The sequence below is a fragment of the Panthera tigris genome, chromosome C1 (assembly GCF_018350195.1).
Source record: "Panthera tigris isolate Pti1 chromosome C1, P.tigris_Pti1_mat1.1, whole genome shotgun sequence".
NCBI classification, from domain to species: Eukaryota; Metazoa; Chordata; class Mammalia; order Carnivora; family Felidae; genus Panthera; species Panthera tigris.
In genome coordinates this window covers 184,887,181-184,908,262 of record NC_056667.1, presented here as the reverse complement: position 1 = coordinate 184,908,262, position 21,082 = coordinate 184,887,181, and the positions used below count along the sequence as shown (strand labels likewise).

The 21,082-nt window shown below is 41.1% G+C and overlaps 1 protein-coding gene across 1 annotated transcript in view; it reads right to left on the bottom strand.

Moving 5' to 3' along the window:
- LOC102949513 (aldehyde oxidase) overlaps window positions 1-21,082 on the bottom strand; it is an 88,927-nt gene that overhangs the window by 21,971 nt on the left and 45,874 nt on the right. Inside the window, 10 exon segments of the mRNA XM_042993908.1 lie at window positions 2,981-3,110; window positions 4,321-4,373; window positions 6,031-6,105; window positions 6,809-6,849; window positions 6,852-6,936; window positions 8,980-9,005; window positions 9,008-9,074; window positions 14,307-14,522; window positions 16,234-16,342; window positions 16,933-17,039. Coding sequence (XP_042849842.1) covers window positions 2,981-3,110; window positions 4,321-4,373; window positions 6,031-6,105; window positions 6,809-6,849; window positions 6,852-6,936; window positions 8,980-9,005; window positions 9,008-9,074; window positions 14,307-14,522; window positions 16,234-16,342; window positions 16,933-17,039 — 909 coding nt within the window.

Genomic DNA, 21,082 nt, shown 5'->3' with positions numbered 1-21,082 from the left:
TTTATGGCCCTCATGATCCTTGTTGAAAAACTCTGTGGCTACCATACAACCCAACATCCGGAGTCCAGCTGGCTGGGTAACATCTACTGAAGCACAGAACTCAGGGAGCATCAGCCAAAAAGTCTTCAATTATTATCTGCTATTGTGGACTTTTCAATTTTAGACCAGAGGAAAGATAAATCTAACACTACAACTTGGTCACCAAGAGTTCCTGATAAGTTACAAATAAGGAATACAGCAGGCCTAGCTAGGTTACTGGTAACACCTTTGCTCTCCAGCAAGTCTGGACCTTCTTTCAGTGACATACTGGCTTCTGCCATGACAAACAGATTCTACTTATAATTATTAATGGAACAAAGGAAATCCCAAGAGTTTTTCTTTTTTTAAAAAAACGTTTATTTATTTATTTTGAGAGAGAGAGAGAGAGAGAGAGAGAGAGAGATTTACAGTGCAAGCAGGGGAGGGGCAGAGAGAGAGAAAGAGAGAGAGAATCCCAAGCAGGCTTTGTACTGTCAGAGCAGAGCCCCACACAGGGATCGAACTCCCAGTGAGATCATGACCTGAGGCGAAATCTAGAGTTGGCCGCTTCACCGACTGAGCCACCCAGGTGCCCCAATCCAAGAGTGTTCTTGTTTGATTTGGGACTTTCATCTAACATTTTTCTTAAGAAAAGTAGAGAGGGATCCAGAAAATTTTACTATAATAAAATACTTCTGTTATTTAAGGATACCATGAAATGTAAAGTTATTTACAAATATAAAGTTATTTACTTTACAAATATAAAGTTATTTGGTATAATAAAACACTTCCCTTATTTAACGACACCATTTTAGCAAGGCTGGCCTTCCAGCAGACTAGTGGCCTCAATTGGTGAGAGCAGATGCTCTTAAGTCTGCAGTGCTGGCAAGGGTTCTGTTTTCAAAGCCATGGACTTCCTGTTTGTCATTGTCTTTTGTTAGGGCAGAAGGAGAGTGATTCTAGATTGTGGTAGCCAGCCTTCAAGATGGCCTGCAATGATCCCCACGTGCTGCATTCAAATCCTTACGTATTCCCCTCCCGCACTCTACACCAGGGTTAATTTGTCTTGCAGAAGTGCCAGTACATCACCCCGGTGTTAGGTTATAAAAGACGGTGGCTTTTGTCGTGGATGTTCTCTCACTTGCTCATACTCTCTTTTTTCCTTTGCACCAGTCCCTCTGGGGGTGGGAGGCAGTATGCATGTCCTATGGACACTGAGATGTCCTATAGAGAGGTCCATGTAGTAAGGAATGGAAACTTCTGGGCAACAGCCAGTGAGAAACGGAGGCCTCCTGCCAACAAGCATGTGATGGAGCTTGGAATCAGATTTCCAGCCACCACTGCAGCTTTGGGATAAATGCAGATTTACCTGACAGCTTGATGGCAACCTTGTGAAAAATCCCGAGCCTGAATCATCCAGATAAGCCACTCCCAGGTTTCTGGCCCTCATAAATTCTGTCAGTTAATAAATATTTGTTATTTTCAGCTGCCAAATTTGAGAGTAATTTGTTACATAGTAATAGATAACTAATATATAAATGTAGGTTTAAAGTGAGGGAAATTTTATAGAATAAGAACAATTCTAACAACATAAGAATGACTGAGAAACAGGCCTCCAGGGAGGGCCCCTAGTGGGATGTTACATTACAGCCCTTTGCCAGGGGTGTACCTAACCTGAGTTACAGACCTAGCTTCTTTGAATGCATCTGATAAAAAGACTATTTAGTACACCTCTTAAGATTATTCAAATAATTTATAAGAACACACCTCAAAATTTCACACCAAGGCTAATTATTACCTTTCTTAGACCTTAGCAAGGCCAAGGCATATACAAGGTAAAGAAAACCCAAGTGATTTAAGTTTTCCCTAAATTTTTCTTTGAGGGAGAAGGGATGTAGAAATCAGTTAGTATGAGATAACTTTCTATGGAACTAAAACAGGACAGCTACTCTAGCATGAAAACCATGCTTAGTATGATCACTGTTTTTTCCTAGTCCAAGGTTCCCCAAAAGTGAGCTGGTCTGAGTTAAAATCCACACAAACCAGATACTTTACTCGGCAGGTTCAAAGGTATATACAATTTCAAAGATTAGGCTGACTATAGTTTAAAAAACATACATGCTGGAGACCTGTTAAATGAAAACTTAAATCTGATCATAATCTAAGATATAGTGACAAAGTATGTTTGGAAATATCAAGACCTAGAGTCTCCTTCTGGGTAGGTTTTGGGACAGATTATCACAAGACAGTTGTGAGGGTATCACAGCCCCATTTAATGTATTAATAATCATTTATTATTACTGACAGTGGCGAGTAAGTAGCTTCATTTACCCACAGGGGCCCAGCTACAAGAGGAGAAACTCTCCTTGAAACAGAAGTGTGTGTGTGTGTGTGTGTGTGTGTGTGTGTGTGTGTGTGAGAGAGAGAGAGAGAGAGAGAGAGAGAGCGCGCAAGCACGCACGCGCCTGTGTGGGAATCTCTTCACAGCATCCCTTAAAATCATAAGATGCCCTTAAACTATCTAAAAAGCAGGACCTAGCTAGATAAAAGATATCAAAAGCTGGCCACTAACTTCCCTGGGCTGGCCCTTGGTGCTTGTTAGATTATGGATGCTTATGAAATCCTTCAAAAATGTCATATGATGGCATTTCACATAGGAGGTCAGGATTGCTCGTTATACCAACAGTCTACATGAAAGCTCTCTTCAAGCTGTGTTTCTTCCTTGAAGTGGTTTCTTTCCCAATTCCATTTAAAAAGACCAGAAAAATAAGAGAAGTTGCCAGCTGTTTTCCATGGAAGCAACCACAGCACCAAGGCAACTGCTGAGCTTCTATTTTTTTCTGGTAATTCAGAGAAATTATCCTTAGCCAAATACATGGTGCTTCCACAGTGCTCAGATGGAATATATGGAATTTAGATCTATCAAAAGTACAACCTGAAGACTTTCCCAATTGGTATTGACCCTATGAACACCTGTCAGGCAGTCTATTTCAACCTCGGAACAGGCAGCTCCATAAACAAAACATTTGAAAGGATGGCTTTCGCCTGTCTCCCAGTTCATGTTTGACTCAACCCCTGGAGGAAACAGAATTCTTGAGGAGAGCTGTTAAGTGATTAGGTCCTCTAATTGCATGGCCCGATGATTTAAACAGACCAGTAAGAAGCTGTGTTCAATTTGCATGTACAGCAAACTAAAGGAATACACTTGTGCAATGATGTGCCAGCATGTAACACATGCAATAAATCTGTTGAATAAATATATACTTCTTATTACACTTGCTTTGGCTGACAAAACATCCAATTGCTCCTCATCAATGAATGACTCCTTATGCCTGGAAGTTAGGTGCTGACTATATGATTATCCAGCCTATTGCTTTTAGTTAATCTTGAATCATGTCATCCCACTGTCATCAGATTTGGGGAATTACAGCTGCATTTTAGACCAAACGCTATTTCAAAGGTGCACGTTTGTCTGTCTGTCTGCCTTTTTGGCTCCAGGATTCAGCCTTCTGTTCGCAAGACCAGGCCCTTGGCTCTCATTCTATGCTACTTCTCTGGTCCCCATGGCCTGCTCTGTTCCTGACTCTTCCTTAAGACACCAAATGGGTGTCATGGTAAAGGAGAAGCACAGGTGAGCAGCTTGCCAGGAATTTCTACCCTGCTCTCCTCTGTTTGCCCTGGTCTGGAGGTGGCCATTCAAAATGCTTCTAACACTTATTCCTGATAGCCAGCCAGTGCCCCAGGACTCTCACGAGAACTAACAAAATGACAAAATCACATAAGACTCTACATCACTCTGTTCTCTTATGGCTTTCATTTTCCGTCAAAATAATTTGATAATTATTTTCTAAAGTATGTGAGAAACAATTTTTCCACAGGTTGACAACACATGGTTATTGTCACATTTCTTATTTCTTGCCAATCTAGAAGGTGTGAAATGATGTTCGTCTTATTATGGGTTTCTTCTTCAATCTCCCTACCTTTGTTTCTTAAGGATACACTAATTTTTCAACAGAAAAATCAACCACTGCTGTGGGTTCCAAGCACCAACCTCATAGAACCCTCTAGTACTACTCAGAATGATTCAAATCATCAGTTCAGCCATATTTTATTTGTGTTCCTATTTTTCCCAACAGAAGACTTTCTGGACACTTGGATTAACTAGAAGCTAAGTGTTGTTTATAACAGTGGGTTAATAGAAGGTACAAAGTCAATTTTTTCCAAAATTTCAAACAGAAGTGAAACTCTTCCTCAAGCTACAACTGCTATTTTTCATGGCATGGGATTGAAAGGACTATTTACCTGAAGTATTCAGCAACTGCAAGACTACCGCTTTCATCAAAAGCAACTCGTGCCTGTGAAAAAGAGCAAACATGATGTGATAGTGATGTTTAAAGAAAGAATCATTTGAGACTTTAATTCTGATTTCACTAGATGATAAAGAAAGCTATCAGTAGTAATAACCAGGAAGAACCAAGATTAATGTAATCCTTCCCACAGTCTCCAACTTCCCAAGCACTTGTGGTCATCTTGTACTAACAGCATTTGTTCAGTGCCTGTGACCGTCTCCCGTGACTGCCAACTTAGTTACACCTGTGGTCTGTGCTATAACGGGCAATGTACGTTCTGCTGCTGAAGAACTTCATTCAGTCTTCTGGAAAGACAGCCTATCAACAGCGAGTATTTCAGGAGACAATGGGTGGTGGGTTGTTTAATTTTAGTATCAGGTATCTATCAGTCTTGGGAGAGTGGCGTAATTTTGGTAAATTACACCATTTACATCAAAAGTTCTCCTGACTCTGCAGTGCACATTGTTGACTTACAGAAAAATGAGGGTTAGGGCCAAGTCCCCAAGTCTAAGAAAGAAAAAGGTGAGAGGTGCAACCATTACAGAAGAAAGTATGCTGAATGGCAGCAATTCATGAGGGTGGAAGGTTGACTGCCTGGCACTGTACCTCTCTCTTCAGTCAGGCTCTCTCAGCCTTTCTTTGGCTCAGGAAGCACAGGGCAGAGGGGAGAAATAAATATGCCCCAAAAGGATTGAGAGCTCCCATAAATATGAATTATAGAAGGAGTCCTAGTTTTGTAGAATAGCAGGAACCATTTTTTTTAATGTTTATTTATTTTTGAGACAGAGAGAGACAGAGCATGAATGGGGGAGGGTCAGAGAGAGAGGGAGACACAGAATGTGAAGCAGGCTCCAGGCTCCGAGCTGTCAGCACAGAGCTCGATGAGGGGCTCGAATTCATAGACTGTGAGACAATGACCTGAGCCAAAGTCAGAAGCTCAACTGACTGAGCCACCCAGGCGCCCCAGGAACCATTTCTAAGGAGGATTCCTCAAACATTATTTCCCCGAGACCAATGTTTTTAATGTGACATTCTAGAACAGTCAGCATGACACATACTCAGCTTTTATTGACATCCATTCCACACCATCTGGTACTTTATAACCTATTACTTTGAAAGTTTGCTAGTTGACTTTAGAATGTGTGTTTTCTCTTCCAACTAGGTTGTTAAGTACATCGAAGGAAGCAGCTGAAATTTCCACTGCATTTAGTGCCTACTATTGGTTGAAGACATAGCCAGCAGGTTGGTTTCCTATTTTCCTATGAGTGCTTATATGATTTTCACTTTTATAAAAGGACTGTAGTGTTGTCTTCCCATTTAGGAACAGTGGAACCCAAAGAAGGAGAACAAATAGATTTACAGGTATTATCTGGAAGATACCTACATTCCATAGGAAGAAACATTAATTAGTTCTGGCTTAAAAAGAAGAGTTTTGGGCAGAAAAACCACCTTTTTCTCTAATGGAGAATTTTCCCAGATGCAAGAGCTCCTCTACCATATGATGATAAAAATTTCCACATGCAGAGAGCCAAAAGGCCTCCATTTATCACTGTGTAACTGCAGTAGCTTTGATAGTGCCATTTCTACTGATACTCAATTCACTCATTCCTCCTCCCTCCTTTTTTTTTTCTATCATAAAACACAAAGTAACAGTGATTCTCACCTAATCCTTCTGAGTGCCTTGATGGTTCTTGCTGATGACTGGTTCAAGGCATTTTAGAAGAGTCTGACAAGCATGCTAGGGATTATTTTTTATTAAGTTATCATAATTTCCAGCAAACACTGATTTCAAAACCACAAATATGTGCCAGAGGCTTAAGAGGCCCATGGGACCTCTGCCAGAGAAGGCAGAGACCAGCCCTGTAAGAGGTGATGCGAAAGGTTTCCCAGGGGTGGGGGTGAAGTGTGAGCTGGTCTTAAAGACAGACCATCTAGGGTGGAGGCCTTATAATTCATGCTAAGAGGTCAGGGATTAACAGAAAAACTGTTGGCAAACTCTAAGCATTGTTTTTAAATATGGCATGGCCAGATTTATTTTGTGGGAAAGCTCTGTCAACATGAAGCCAGAGTGAAAGGCACTGAAACTCAGGTGGAGGGACAGAGCCTTGCAGTGGCCCTGGCAAGAGGTGCAAGTCTGAATCGGAGCAGCGATATTCCCAGAACATGGAGGCTGAAAGACAGAGATATTTTTGAGTAAAACGGAATCCCACTGACCAGTGGGATGTCAGGAGTGAGGGAGAAAAGGAGATGGATTTCCAGGCCAGGAGGGCAGCTGAGTATTGTACCATGTACTGAGCCTGACACTGGGGAAAGCACAGTTTTTACCAGGACGCTGTGAGAAGGAGATAAAGATTGGATTAATTCTCAACAACTCTGGAGCTCCACCCATGTATGTGGCCTGGTGGGGTTAATGATTCGGACACCACTGCAATGATTTTTACCTTTACTGCCAACCCGCTGAGACCCGCCACCACAGAACCCCAGAGACATTTGTATTAGGGACAGTTTCTGTGCTTGGTCCATGCAGGTGGTTGTTAGACACTGGCATCCTTAATTTATAACTAGCCACCTGTTTCTTTTCAAATACTTTGGTCATAAACCTGTGCACACACCCACACGGCAGCCTGCGTGTGAAGCCCCACACGTGCAACAGCGACAGGCGGGCAGAACCATGAATTCTGCCAGCCACAAAAAGTTCTTTCCTAAAATCCCTGTAGAGCTAGTCTGGACTCTAAAGTCTGAGCACACATTCTTTTTTTCTTCGGCTTTCTTCTGTGCAGTAGCATCAGGAAGAGGAGGCAAAGCCCAAAGCCAACACGGGAGGAAAATGCTTCGTATCTTCATAATCATGAATTCAATACCTCTGCAGCCTTTCCTACCACCTCACTCTGCAAAATTCTAGCAAAAGCTCTATAATCAGAAAAATGCAAATTAAGGCAATAATGAGATACTATCATTCACCTATTAAATTACTTAAGGTTTTTAAAAAATCCATAAGACATAAAGTTGGTTAGTGGTATAATGAAATGGATAGTTTCTAGAAAACAATTTAGTAATGAGTATCAGTGATTTAAGATACACTCTGTGACCCAGTAATTCCATTTCTGGAAATCTATTTTAAGAAAATAATCATTGATTTGACCACAGGCTTATGTACAAAAATATTCATTATAGTATTCAGCAATGGGGATGGTTAAATAAATTATACATATATCCACATGCAGACATTAAAAATCAGGATTTCAAAGAATTCTTAACCACAGGAAGAAGTGCTCATTCTATATAAGATAGGTGAAAAAAAACCCAGTAATGAGCATAGGGAAAAAAGAGAGAGAAGCAAATCAAGAAACAGGCTCTTAACTATAGAAAGCAAAATTAATGGTTACCAGAGGGGAGGTAGGTGGGGGGATGGGTGAAGTAGATGATGGGGATTACGGAGTGCACTTCTGATGAGCACAGAGTGCTTTATGGAAGTGCAGAATCATGATATTGTACTCCTGAAACTAACAGAACACTGCATGTTAACTAACTGGAATTTAAATAAAAATAAAACAAAAAACATAAAACAAAAAACCCACCTAAAAACCAGGATAAAAAATTATACAAACAGCATGTTAGAAATTTTTGAAAAAGAAAAAAGAGAAGATGGAAAAACCTCAAAACAGTGCTTATTGCTAAATGGTGAAATTGTTCAGTCTTTAAAAAATTTTTTTTGTCTCTTCCAAATGTTTTATAACCTTTGCCATTACTATTGTTTGCAAAATAGAAACAATAGCTAAAAATTAATCTAAAGTAAATGAGCCAAAAGAAAATGGGTAAAATCTGATTAGAAATATCAGATGTGATTTATATTATCAATTGTTCAAAGTCCTCACTATAAGGGATCTGGGTAGCTCAGTCAGTTAAGCATCCGACTTCAGCTCAGGTCATGATCTCACAGATCATGAGTTCAAGCCCTATGTCAGGCTCTGTACTGACAGCTCAGAGCCTAAAGCCTGCTTCAGATTCTGTGTCTCCCTCTCTCTCTGCCCTCCCCTGCTTGCATTATGTCTCTCTCAAAACTAAATAAGTATTTAAAAAAATTTGAAGTCCTTACTATAAAAAAGGCAAGAAATAATGCAATATATGAGAATTTACACATCTTCTTATTGCCCAGCAAAAGTTGAAGAAAGACAACTCACTTGTTAATACTGGTATCCCCCACTTTGTAAAAGTTTGCATAATGCCACTTGGCTTTTATGAAACACCTACAATTTGTACCTGTTTTCACTAACTGAAATAAATCTGAAGAGGATTTTCACTTTTGCGAAAAAAGGTAAAGAGTAAAAATAGCGCTCAGTGTTTGTTTTGCAGCAAGCCGTGGTAGAGGCAGCATGCACCCCAAGCAGTGACAGTGGCGCCCCAAGCTCCTTCCCCAGAACTACAGTCAGCATCACAGCGTCAAACTGTCAGAGCTTTGAACTGTACTGGTCCAGCCTCTGTGCTTTATCTCCATATATTTTGTGCATCTGCCAGCAAATTAGAAAATACTAACAGAAGTTATTTTTTGGGGTTTGGAAGGGCTCAAAATATTTTCATACATCCAACTTAATCCAACTAGTTGCATACTCACCTGAATCATTTTAGTGTGGACCCCCGACCCATTTTGATTCCACTATGAGTCATCAGCACAGACCCATCCAGGTAAATAGGAACCAGGGAAGCAGCCTAACCAAAAGAGATGAAAATGGTTTCCATGTTGTTTTTGAGTGACGTTGTCATATTTCCTGTCAATTAAAACATTTTCCCTGGATAATGTATTGAATTGTTGAATCACTATACTGTACTACTACAACTAATAAAACACTGTATGTTAACTATACTGGAATTAAAATTAAAAAGATGTAATAAACTGTTCGAAGCCCGAAGACATACAGAACAGGCCATGGGCAGAATGTGACCCACTCTGTAGTTTGCCAACCTTTAGTTTAATAGTTTAATGTTAAATGATAACCAAATACTAGCATAGAAATTGTCCTCAAAAACCAAGTGTGTGCTTCACTGTCAGTCTATTCTAGAAGGTATTAAAATGTACCAAATGAAAATAAATATGTAAATAAAACAAAACATTTTCCCTGGAAATGATCCCCTCCTTTCCATATCCTGCCAAAATATGCACACTTTCCCCCTGCCCTGAGAGCACTAAGTAGAACCAGGGCAATGCTGTGGCAAGTGCTCTCTCATGATCACTCCACAAGAGGGCAGACTGTCACGGGATGGCTTTGAGGCCGGGGGAGGACTGTATTCCTTAAGCTACTATTTCTTCATGAGGACATTTGAGCATATTGGTACCTTTAAGGATCTCCCTAATTCAGAGTGGAACAACAATCTAGGTTTGGGGGTTTTTGTGGGGAGGGAGGTAGTTTTAAAATGCCAAGTTCTGTGTAGATAGGTTGAGGCAGGGGAGAACTGTTTATATGAACATATGTTCCCATAGTTGTAGGTATGATATAGAGAAGCAAAACCCAAAATCCAAATAAGATAGGATAGACAGACATAGTTTGCCACAAAATGAGCTAAGCCCACTCCAAATTATTCTGGCTCAGAATTATAGAGCTTTAGTTGGAAGAGAATTTGGAAGTAATCTTATCTAACTGTACAGTTTCCCACAGGGATCCAGAAAGAACCAAACTGCTAACACAGAATTAAAGGCTGCTGTAATCAGAAACATCCAGACTCCAGCTAAACATGTTTTATAACCAACAAGAATGTGCCTTCTTACAATTTTGTTCATGCTAAAATAAGGGGTATAAAGATATCCCACGAGGTTGCAGAAAACAAGGCTGGTCTTTTTACTTTGAGTTTCTAGTATAAGAGCAGTATTAACACACACAGTCCTAGAGGAAATGCTTCCAGTGGTTCCACTGTAGTTTAAGAAGCCCTGCCAGACATCTTTGTAGCTGCTCAACTGGGAGATGCCAGCCTCACAGGCGTGGTCTGGGCCAGCAAGGGGTGCCTTAAAGCTCTGTCAGCTAGGTTTCTTAATATCTAAGCTTCTAGGCAGAGTGGCATAATAATCTAGGATTTATAAAGGCAGGATCTTCAGGAAATTCTGGTAACAAGTTAATTTGTATACAATGAAGATAAAATTTTAATAAACCTTCACTACTCAGATTACTTATAAACAACCCTGGTCATAAGTGAAAGTCAATGGAATCACATGTCAATCACCAGATAAACTCAAGGAATGAACTACAGATGGATGCTCTGACCACCAGAAAGACCTTCACTGCCACTGGTGGGCCATGAGCCACACTTGGAGTACTGCCTCTTTATTGATATCCAAAGATTTACATTATTCCAGTGAATGACTAACAGAAGGTTCTATCATTCTAAATAAGATACTGACAGTGAAAATGGGCTCTACTTACTTGGATCAGCAGGTGTAAACTGGGAATGTTTTGGTCAAATAGGGACATAGGGATACCCTTTCTCAGCCCAAGGGAGAATCAGAACCTTGAGGAAAGCATTGTTGCCATGATAATCATGCCCAAGAGCCTTGGGAAAATACATCAGAGCATGTTTTACTGTTTGTTCACACATCACTCCTGGAAATACCATCTTGTCATTCTGGCCATTTGTTCTCAAAATAATAAAGCTAAGGAGTGGCATCCTCTGCAGAGAGCCTAGTGCTGGCTGCCTTGGTTGCTCATCAGATGCCAGGTGATGGCAGCTGCAAGGGCTGCTCCTGGGCTGAACTCTATGACACTTCAGTGTCGTCTGCTAGAACATGAGCCCCCTGAAAGGAAGGATCATGTCCTAAGGCATCCCTTGGGATGTAACATAGTATCTCACACATTGTAAGTGCCCAATAAAAGTTTGATAAATGAATTTACAACAGCATAGTGATTTGATCTGTTTCTGAAGCTTTTAAAGTCTGTATTTGGCCTCCTTGGCTCTGCAAGCAATTCAGAAGTTGCTTATGGCAATTTGTAGTTGGCACATGTGATTGAGCTACAATTACAGTGGATTGTGCATTTCCTCCATTGTGTGACCCTACTGGCAACAGTACCCTGCCTGCGTGTCCAGGGAAGCATTTCTTTCAGAGACTGCTGAGTAATTTGTTCCATGTGCTGCTGCAATCCCCTTGGGTCATTTAAAATGTCAAATTTGGTTCAGTTAAGTGGCACCACCGGATGGTTCATTGTTATCGCCACAAAGGAAAATTCTGCAAAGCTTCATCTATGAAATCGGCACAACTGGAGCATTAGAACAGATGGTTCTCCAATATAAATTGGGGGCTGAGTCTGTGAAATTTAAATCATCACACAATGACTACTGGTATTGGTGAGAAGTTTGCTTTGGTTCCAGATTCCCAAAATGTCTCAGTCATTCAAGCACTTGAGTTTCTACTCTGTGTTGGGGTACTGGGGATGTGGAGGTTAATTAGATATTGTCTGTTCTTCCGTGTTCACAGGCTAGTAATTAAATATACCACAGGGGAGGTATGTTTGACACCCTCAGCTGTTGGGAGCACAGGGGCTGCCTCTGCTCAGGAAGACACACGGAATGATAAAGACACATGACAAGACAGTCTTCAAGTCAAATCCTTATTCTCAATAGCTAAATGTCCTTGGGCAAGAGACTGAACTTCTATGGGCTTTAGTTTCTTCTTCTATAAAATAGAATCATACCTACTCAACAAAGATGAGATATGGGTTAAATGAAGTGGGCAATACAAATTCTCCTGCCTTGGGCCTTATAGGTAGAAGGTGCTCAAATACCATTTCTAGTTCCCTTCTCAGAACAGTCTTTCAGCATATGGCTTCCAGGAAGCAGCTTGCCCAATCTCAAACTCCTTGATTAGGCCCTAAACAAATGTTTTCAGCATGGAAACTGGTTTCTAGGAAAAGATGGGTAGGACTGGTGTGCGCATTGGGGGAAGCTCCTCAGGAGACTTCGAGAATGAGACTTTGTACTGCTTGCTGGATGTTGTCTAGTTTCCTCCCTGCTGAGCTGAATCCCACCTCAGTTCCCACCAAAAGGTGCCATGGAGAGACATCTGAGAGGACACTGCTTCTGGAGCCTCTCAGATCTGAGTTTCCAGCCCTGGTCCCATGTGTCTCCAGATGTGGGACTTCAGGCAAGTTATTAGATAAAATCTCAAAGAACTTATAGCATAGTAGGTAACTATGATATGATAGCTCAGTACCTATCTTTATTTTTTATCTACTTTTAAAGAAATTTCCGATAAGGGAAATGGAACAGGTCTGGTCTACTGCAGATATGAGATATTAAGTAATGGCAACAGTTAAGTAGAAACAGGCTGCCATTTCTACCACAGCTTCCTGCCCTGGGATTGCTGGAAGATCTGTAAACAATAGGGACTGTTTCCCCAGTGATCCTGGCCAGTCCACTCAGGGACAGATGGACCAGACTGATCCCTCTGTTTAACTGCTGGCTTATCAGTTTACTCCCAAACCTTGAACCAACATCCACTGCTCACTAACCCTTTTCTAATGGTAGTTTCCCCCTCTCCCCTCCTGCTGAATAATCTTGGTTTTGCCTTTATTCCTCAACCACAGTCTCTTGATGGTCTCCCTCAACTGGGTAAACTGTGTGCAGATGACTAAATGGCTCTGTGTTGTTTTGGCTATCATAAAAAGGCATGGAATGCGAAGGCTGCAAAAAGATCACCGCTTGTATTGTTATGATTCTCCCTGAGCTACCACCTGTCTATAACCAAATTGCATGAAAACATTCTAATATTATACCAAAGCTGAGCCAGGATGGTTAGGTGAAAGGATGGGTATAGGAATGAGGGAAGAACTTTCTTGCCCATTTTTTTCTGACCTCCTCTGCTCTCTTAACACACAGCATACGTACTAGTGTTCCTCACAGCCCCACCCCCCTTATCTCTAATCTGTCATCACTCAAAGCACCTGCCATTTCGTTTTCATAGCTCAGCCAAAGGTGTGAATTCTGCAAAGGGCAGTGACAACAGTTTTGAGGGCTCTGCCATCTTCTCCACACATATATATGCATATATAAGAATGCAGATAACAGGGGTCCCAAATCACTGCTGTATAGTGAGCGAGAACAGAGCAGACCACCAGCTATTCAGGTAAGTTGCATTCAAGAATGAGTGGGTAGAAGCAGGGATTTAGCAAACAAACAGGGAATTTATTTAATCAATTGAAACTACAAGAGCAGATATCCAATCCTCCCCTTCACATAACTCTTAGCAGCTAAGAAATGAACGAACTTTTTTTTAATGTTTATTTTGAGAGAGAGAGAATGTGCGTGTGAGCAGGGGAGGGGCAGAAAGAGTGAGAGAGAGAGAGAGAGAGAGAGAGAGAGAGAGAGAGAGAGAGAATGAGAGAGAGGGAATCCCAAGCAGGCTCCATGCTTCATACCACAAACTATGAAATCATCACTTGAGCTGAAATCAAAAGTTGGACATTCACTGAGCCACCAGGCACCCCAGAAGTGAACAAACTTCTAAAATTGTGTTTTGAAAAAATTATTTAAATGATTTACTTTTCTGACTTTAGTTTACCCCACCCACTAAAAGGGAAGGTGCACCCAAATGCCTTGCGGCTTGCAGTTTCTATTTCGTGGTCCAGAAACACAGAAACATAGAGTAGCTGGAGTCTTGGCATTCATCTGACCCACTGTCTTACTTTATACTAGAGTGATCTGGGCTCAGAGCGAGTTGACTCAGTTGCTTAATGCCACACCCAAAAGAAGGCACTAGGTCTCCTGACTTCCCAACAAGAATGCTTTTTACTAACCCTGGGGAATCCTGCAAAGGAGGCTTTATCTTCTCTGGAGAAAAGCTGGCTTGACTAAGCACAACTTTGGTGAAGGTTAACAAACAGGCATTGCAACCACATGGCTAATCCAACTTAATAGAAAGCTTCCCCAACACCTTTTGATTTGTCTGTTTGGAGAACTGACCTGACCAGCAGCGACTGAGCCAAAGCTGACAGGAAACTTCAGGGGGACCACAGCCAGCCCTTTTTTCTTCCAATAAGTCTCTGAATTGAATTTTTCCATGGCTGCTTTCCTCAGAGAGAAGGAAGACACGGACATACATTCTTTCCAACACTGAATCAGGGCCTTGGCATTAATCTCTTGTTTGATCAATTTCCTGTACATGTTCATCATTCAGACCTATAAAAGAAAAGGAGATTAAAATAGGGCAACAGGCATAGTCTCTTCCATTCACTGTCATCCTAGTCAAGCTCTGCTCATCCCATCAGGCTCAAACTGAGTTCCTTACTCCTTTCTGAAGCCCTTCCCCGCACATAATTTCTCCTCTACTTGGAGATTTTCTCAAATATGTTAGCACTTACATACCTTCTATGCTGCTCTGGTGTGAGTTCAAAGGAAGGTATCCTTTCCTTATATAACTCAGTACAGTCCAAGTACACAGGAGACTCCTAATTCTAGTTGCACTTGTGAATATCTATTGAAAGGTAATCCTGATTTTAACTTCCAGGATATGATCTACACAACTTGAATTATTCAGATGCTGTCACAAGATAAGACCACTCATTTCCAAAAAGGAAAGTAAGAAAGCTTGTTTATACATAACCAATAACTAAGATGAAGAACAAATTAAGATTCTATCTCAGGATGTCTGAGCCATGAGTAGAATTCTTTCTACATTCTCAGAATCAGTGACTAATGCCCCTAGCAGAGAACAAAAAATGCCAAGTACATCATACTCTCAGTTGAGAAAACTCTCAGCTGTTCTTGCCAGTGACCTCCCAAGCTGACAGGTGCCATTACAGACATACACTCTCCCGACACCCCTAAAGAAGTTCCCAGATCATTATAAGAGAAATGTTAGAAATTAGTAAGCTGTACCATTTTGGGGAAGGCAGTGTTTTTAAGGGTGGCTGTTCTCTCCTCCAACTTCCCCAAGGATGGAGGGAGATCATTATCTAATTCTGCCTATGCCACCAGTGCAACAGAACATCTGGGAGGGAGGCTGTGATGAGATGGCCAGAAGGGAAGGGCAGGGACCCCCACAAATTCAAGAAACATAAAAAAACTGGCTCCTGTCTATGGCCACAGATTCTAATATTGAATAGAAAGTCAGATGAACTTGGGGATGGGGCTTTCCAAGGTTTGTGGCAGCATGGGGCAAAGAGGCATCAGGAAATGCCACATAAGGTGCCAGCTGAGGGTCAGTTGGAGATTTAACGAACTCTCACAGGGAACTATTGATTTCTGAGAGAGCTAGCAGAAATGGAACCCTCAGAAACATACCTGAAAAGTGGCTACATCTAAGCAAGGAAAGGGCGAGAGCTTGCTGGGAAGAGGCTGTCTCCTCTGGTCCTCCCTTCCCTCTCTGCCCCAACAGCACAGCAGAAGGCACAGAACAGGGAAGGGGTAAAAGAAAGCACACTGTATCTCCCCAGTCTAACTCTGCTCCAGGATTCTGAGTGGAAGAGGCAGAGGGAAGGGAACAGAAACTGGGACCCAGACTTTAAAAACGGAAAGGAATAGTAATTGAATGACTAAAACTTCATGACACCTGCCTGGGATGTTAAAGGAAGTAGGAAAAAGAAGGGTTTGACAGGACTTGTTGGCAGGAGTAATGTCCTTAACCAAAGGAGACTGCTCACTGAATGACCTGGAATCCAAAGCTCCCTCCTCAATATCCTCTGTCTCCAGGATTTTTAGGAAAGAGCCTGAGAAAGACAAGGATCACTGAACTTTGGAGTCCTGGCTCTGTCTTAAGTAGTTAGCTGTGTTACTTCCGGCAAATCACTTAGCCCCTCTGAATCTCAAACTCCTCAACCTGAATGACACCCAATTGTTCTCCTTGCTCTGGAGCTTGAGGTCTTGTGGAAGAGAGACTAGGTAGCATTACCTTCTCAGGAGCCAAACCACAGCTGGCTGCAACTTCAGTGATCCAGGACTCACTGATCAGCCGTGCCTGAGGAAAGCCAAAGCCACGCAGAAGTGTGTTGGATGGAAGGCTGGTTATGCTTTAGAGCTAATGCATTTTTTTTTTTTTTTAGGTTTCAGACATTTGCCAAAGACACTGAAGCATTCATAGGCTTTAAATACTGGGTCTACAGAATGTAATGAATAAAATATCCTGGAAAACATGAAAAAAGTGTTTTGGTATTTGGCCTAGTGCATTGGTTCTCAACCAGAGGCAATTTTGTCCTCTCTCTTCCCTGGTAACCTCTAGAGATACTTTTGGTTGTTAACACCAGAGGGTAGCTGTGCCACTGACATCTAGTGGGTAGAGGCCAAGAATACTGCTTAACATACCACAATGCACAGGACAGCCCCACAACAAAGAATTATCCCGTCCAGAATATCAATAGAGCTGTTGTTGAGGTCTAATGCTTGCATTTGGGAAAAGAAATCTAAGTATGGGAAAGATGGAGATAATACACAGACACAGATTTAGCAACTCTGGACTTATTCTGGGGGTGCCAGTAAGTAATATATGGCTATCCCTGGAATGTGGGTCTTTATTTATTTATTAAAATATTCCTTAACTATTAAACATTTTCTGAATTATATAATTTTATCTAAGACTTTCCAGAATGTAAACTTGCTTCTTAAAGCACTTACAAATAATAATTCATCCAGGGAGGCACCTCCATTGCTATAATACTCCATATCCAGGGCCGACATTCTGCCAACATTCATGAAGCCAGCCTAGGAAAAGAGAACTGACTTTTTTAAAAAATTGCTTTAATGTTTTTATTTATTTTTGAAACAGAGAGAGACAGAACACGAGCAGGGGAGGGGCAGAGAGAGGGAGACACAGAATCTGAAGCAGGCTCCAGGCTCTGAGTTGTCAGCACAGAGCCCGACGCAGGGCTCAAACTCATGGAGTGTGAGATCATGACCTAAGCTGAAGTCGGACGCTCAACCGACTGAGCCACCCAGGCTCCCCTTAAGAGAGAACTGACCTTTAATACTAGTGCTGGGGACCATGTTTCTCTATATTTTATTTTGTCACTTGTGAATCCTTACATAGATAAAAAATTTCATGACACTGGGTTTGGCAATGATTTCTTGGATATGACACCAAAAGCACAGGCAACAAAAGAAAAAAAATAGATAAATTAGACTACATCAAAATTTAAAACTTCCATATATCAAAGGACACAATCAATAGAGTGAAAAGGCAGACCAGAGAATGGGAGAAAAATTTTCAAATCATATATCTAATAAAGCATTAATATCCAGCATGTATATGAATTCCTACAACTCAACAACAATAAAAAACTTGATTAAAAAGTGGATAAAGGATTTGAAGAAACATTTCTCCAAATATTCAAATATCCAATAAGCACATGAAATGATGCTCAACATCACTAGTCTTTAGGGAAATGCAAATCAAAATCATAAGATACCACCTCACATCCAGTAGAATGGCTACTATAAAAAAAACTCACCACCAACCAACCAGTAACAGAAAGTAGTAAGTGTAGCTGAGTATATGGTGAAATTGGAACCATTGTGCACTACTGGTGGCAATGTGAAGGAGTGAAGCTGCTGTAGAAAACAGTATGGCAGTTCTCAAATAATTAAACATAGAAATATAATATGATGCAGCAATCCCATTTTTGGGTATTTAATCAAAAGCATAGAAAGCACAGTCTTTTATATTTTTTTATTTTCATTTTTAATGTTTATTCATTTTCGAGAGACAGAGACAGAGCGCAAGCAGGGGAAGGGAAGAGAGAGAGGGAGGCATCATAATCCGAAGCAGGCTCTGAGCTGTCAGCACAGAGCCCAACACAGGGCTCGAACTCACGGACCATGAGATCATGGTCTGAAGTCAGACCCTTAACTAACTGAGCCACCCAGGTGCCTTGAAAGCCCGGTCTTGAAGAGCTATTTGTACATCTATGTTCATAGCAACATTATTCACACACAATAGCCAAGGTGTGGAAGCAATCCAAGTGTCCATCAATGGATGAATGGATAAATAAAATGTGACACATACAATAGAATATTATTCAGCCTTAAAAAGGCAGGAAATTCTAACACATGCTATAATATGGATGAACTTTGAGGACATTATGTTAAGTGAAACAAGCCAGTCACAAAAGGATAAATACTGTTTGATTCCATTTCTTTCAGGTACCTAGTGTAGTCAAATTCCTAGCAAGTAGGATGGTGGTTTCTACGGGGCCACTGGGGGAGGAAGAAATGGGGACATCTTGCTTAGTGGGTGCGGAGTTTCAGTTTTACAAGATGAAAAGAATTCCAGAGATGGCTGGCGGTGATGGTTGCACAACAAAGTGAATGTACTTAATGACACTGACCTGTACACTTAAACATGGCTAAGATAGCAAATTGTATGTTGTATGTATTTTGCTACAACTAAAAATAATAATAAAGGAAAAAAAGAAGGGTAGAGAAAGATATAAAAGCAAAACAAAGACTCCTCCTATGCAATTCATGACTACTGTTCAACCAGTCCTTTTCTTTCCTCCTAATGCGAATCAACTGCATACTTCTTAACCTCCTATTCCTGCCCCAACTCCTTGAATTCTGGCTCCACATTTCTACCTGAACCTTCTCCCCTGAAGCCACCTAACCTAATCTCCAAATCTGGTGACCTGCTCATAATGGATTCAGCACATGTTTCTCAGAAGGCCCAATTCGACAAAAACTCTCAGCAGCATTTAGTGCTGCTGGAGGTCTTTTACATAAAAATCTTTGCTATTAATATGTACCCAGGTGTGCCTGGGAGTCCGACTTTTGATTTCTGTTCAGGTCATGATCTCGTGGCTTGTGAGTTTGAGCCCTGTGTCAGGCTCCACTCCTTCAGCTTGGGATTGTCTCTCTCCCTGTCTCTGTGCCCCTCCCCTGTCCATGTGCTCTCTCTTTCTCTCTCTTAAAAATAAATAAACATTAAAAAAAAAACTACATGTCCAATATCCCTGCTTTCTATCTGAATTCTGCTTCAATATCTCTGAACTTATTAGAGTTCACTTTGTGATTTCTGTTGAAAAGAACCAAATTCAAACCGAAGTAGTAGTCAAGGGCAAAGTCTATGAATTCCAGCAGTTTAATTTTGGGTCCCGGCTCTGCCACTTAACTAGCCCTGTGATGCTAGCTAGGCTACCTATAGAATCTGTCTGTGAAATGGCAATAAATAAGGTAATGCATGGAAAAATTATAGGTGAGTGACTGAAACACAGCAAATGTTCTAAATACAAATTATTAATATTACTATTATAGGTGTCATTGATATCATCTCCTGTCCTCACTCTATATTAGAAAACATTATTTTCTCATAATTATCATCACCACTATGCTTTTGGCCTCTATAACTATAACCAGCCCATTTAATAAAGTTCCATATTGGTGCAAGACATTTGTACTTAAATGTTCTGTATTTATATGAACAAGCTCATCATTGTTCCTCCAGATTGGTTCCTCCTTCCAACCTCGCTTTTTCTGCTAGAAACTTCCGAGTCACGTTTGTGGTTTTATTCTCCCCTGTATTTTGCCAAGTTTGTCACCAACTCCATTTTATTTTATACTACAGTGGCTCTTGGACTCACTTCTTCTACATCTTACTATCACAGCTCAGACCCCAACTACTTCATGTCTGAACGCATCAGCTGCCTTCTGATGGTCAGTCTGCCTCCATCCTCTCTCCTCCCCAGGCCATCCTGCCCAGTGCTATCCTATTACCCTCCCCAATGCACCTATGTTTGGTTATGACACGACTGATCAAAGATCTACACCGTCTTACTCCTTCTTGTAAGATCAAGTTTCAACTTGAAACTCTAGGCTCCTCTCTGTCTGGCATCACTTAACCTAACCAATCTTATTTTCCACTACTTTTCAGTAATCATCGTGTGTTCTAATTCCCCCTCTCTCCTCATGGCCACCCGTATCAATCATGCTATGTTTATCCCACCTCTGCATTTTTGCTTTTGCTATTCCCATCACCCTTATGCCTTATTTCTGCCCATCTATTCTTTTTTAATTATTTTTTAATAGATTTTTTAAGTGTATTTATTTATTTTGAGAGAGAGTGAGCATGGAAGGGGCAGAGAGAGGAGAGAGAGAAAATCCCAAGCAGGCTCCATGTTGTCAGCACAGAGCCCAGGGTAGGGCTCAGACTCACAAACCATAACATCATGATATGAGCCAAGGTGGATGCTTAACTGACTGAGCCACCCAGGCACCCCTTCTGCCCATCTATTCTTGAAGGCCATTTATGTTTCACCTTATCTAAGATGCCTCCTGTACATACTGTAACTCATGTTCATCTCTCCTCATAGTTTTACTATGTGTATCTCATCTTTTAACCTGAGATTAGTATGTTTTCATAATGACTTCATATATGTAAGTTTTATTTCCCCCTCAACCTCCAAAATGTAATCTCTGTCAGAACAAAGTTCACTCTAATAAATTGTTGTTAAACTACACCAAATTCAAAATAGAGAGTGAGTGTGAGTTGAAATAAATACATCCATTATCTCCTAAAAATATGTACGTAGGTACACCAGTTGTGGTGGAGATGATGCTGTGTTCAACAAATGCTATTGTCTTTTATCCTGGGCACACAGAATCTGACTACACTGCCCAGCTACCCTTGTAGTTAGGTGGCAAAGTTCTGGCTAATAACATGAATAGAAGCAAGGTCCACACTTACACACCAGGTGCCTAAAACACCTCCCACATAACAGTCCAAGTTCTCCCTCTCCCCTTGTGTTCTGCCCTCT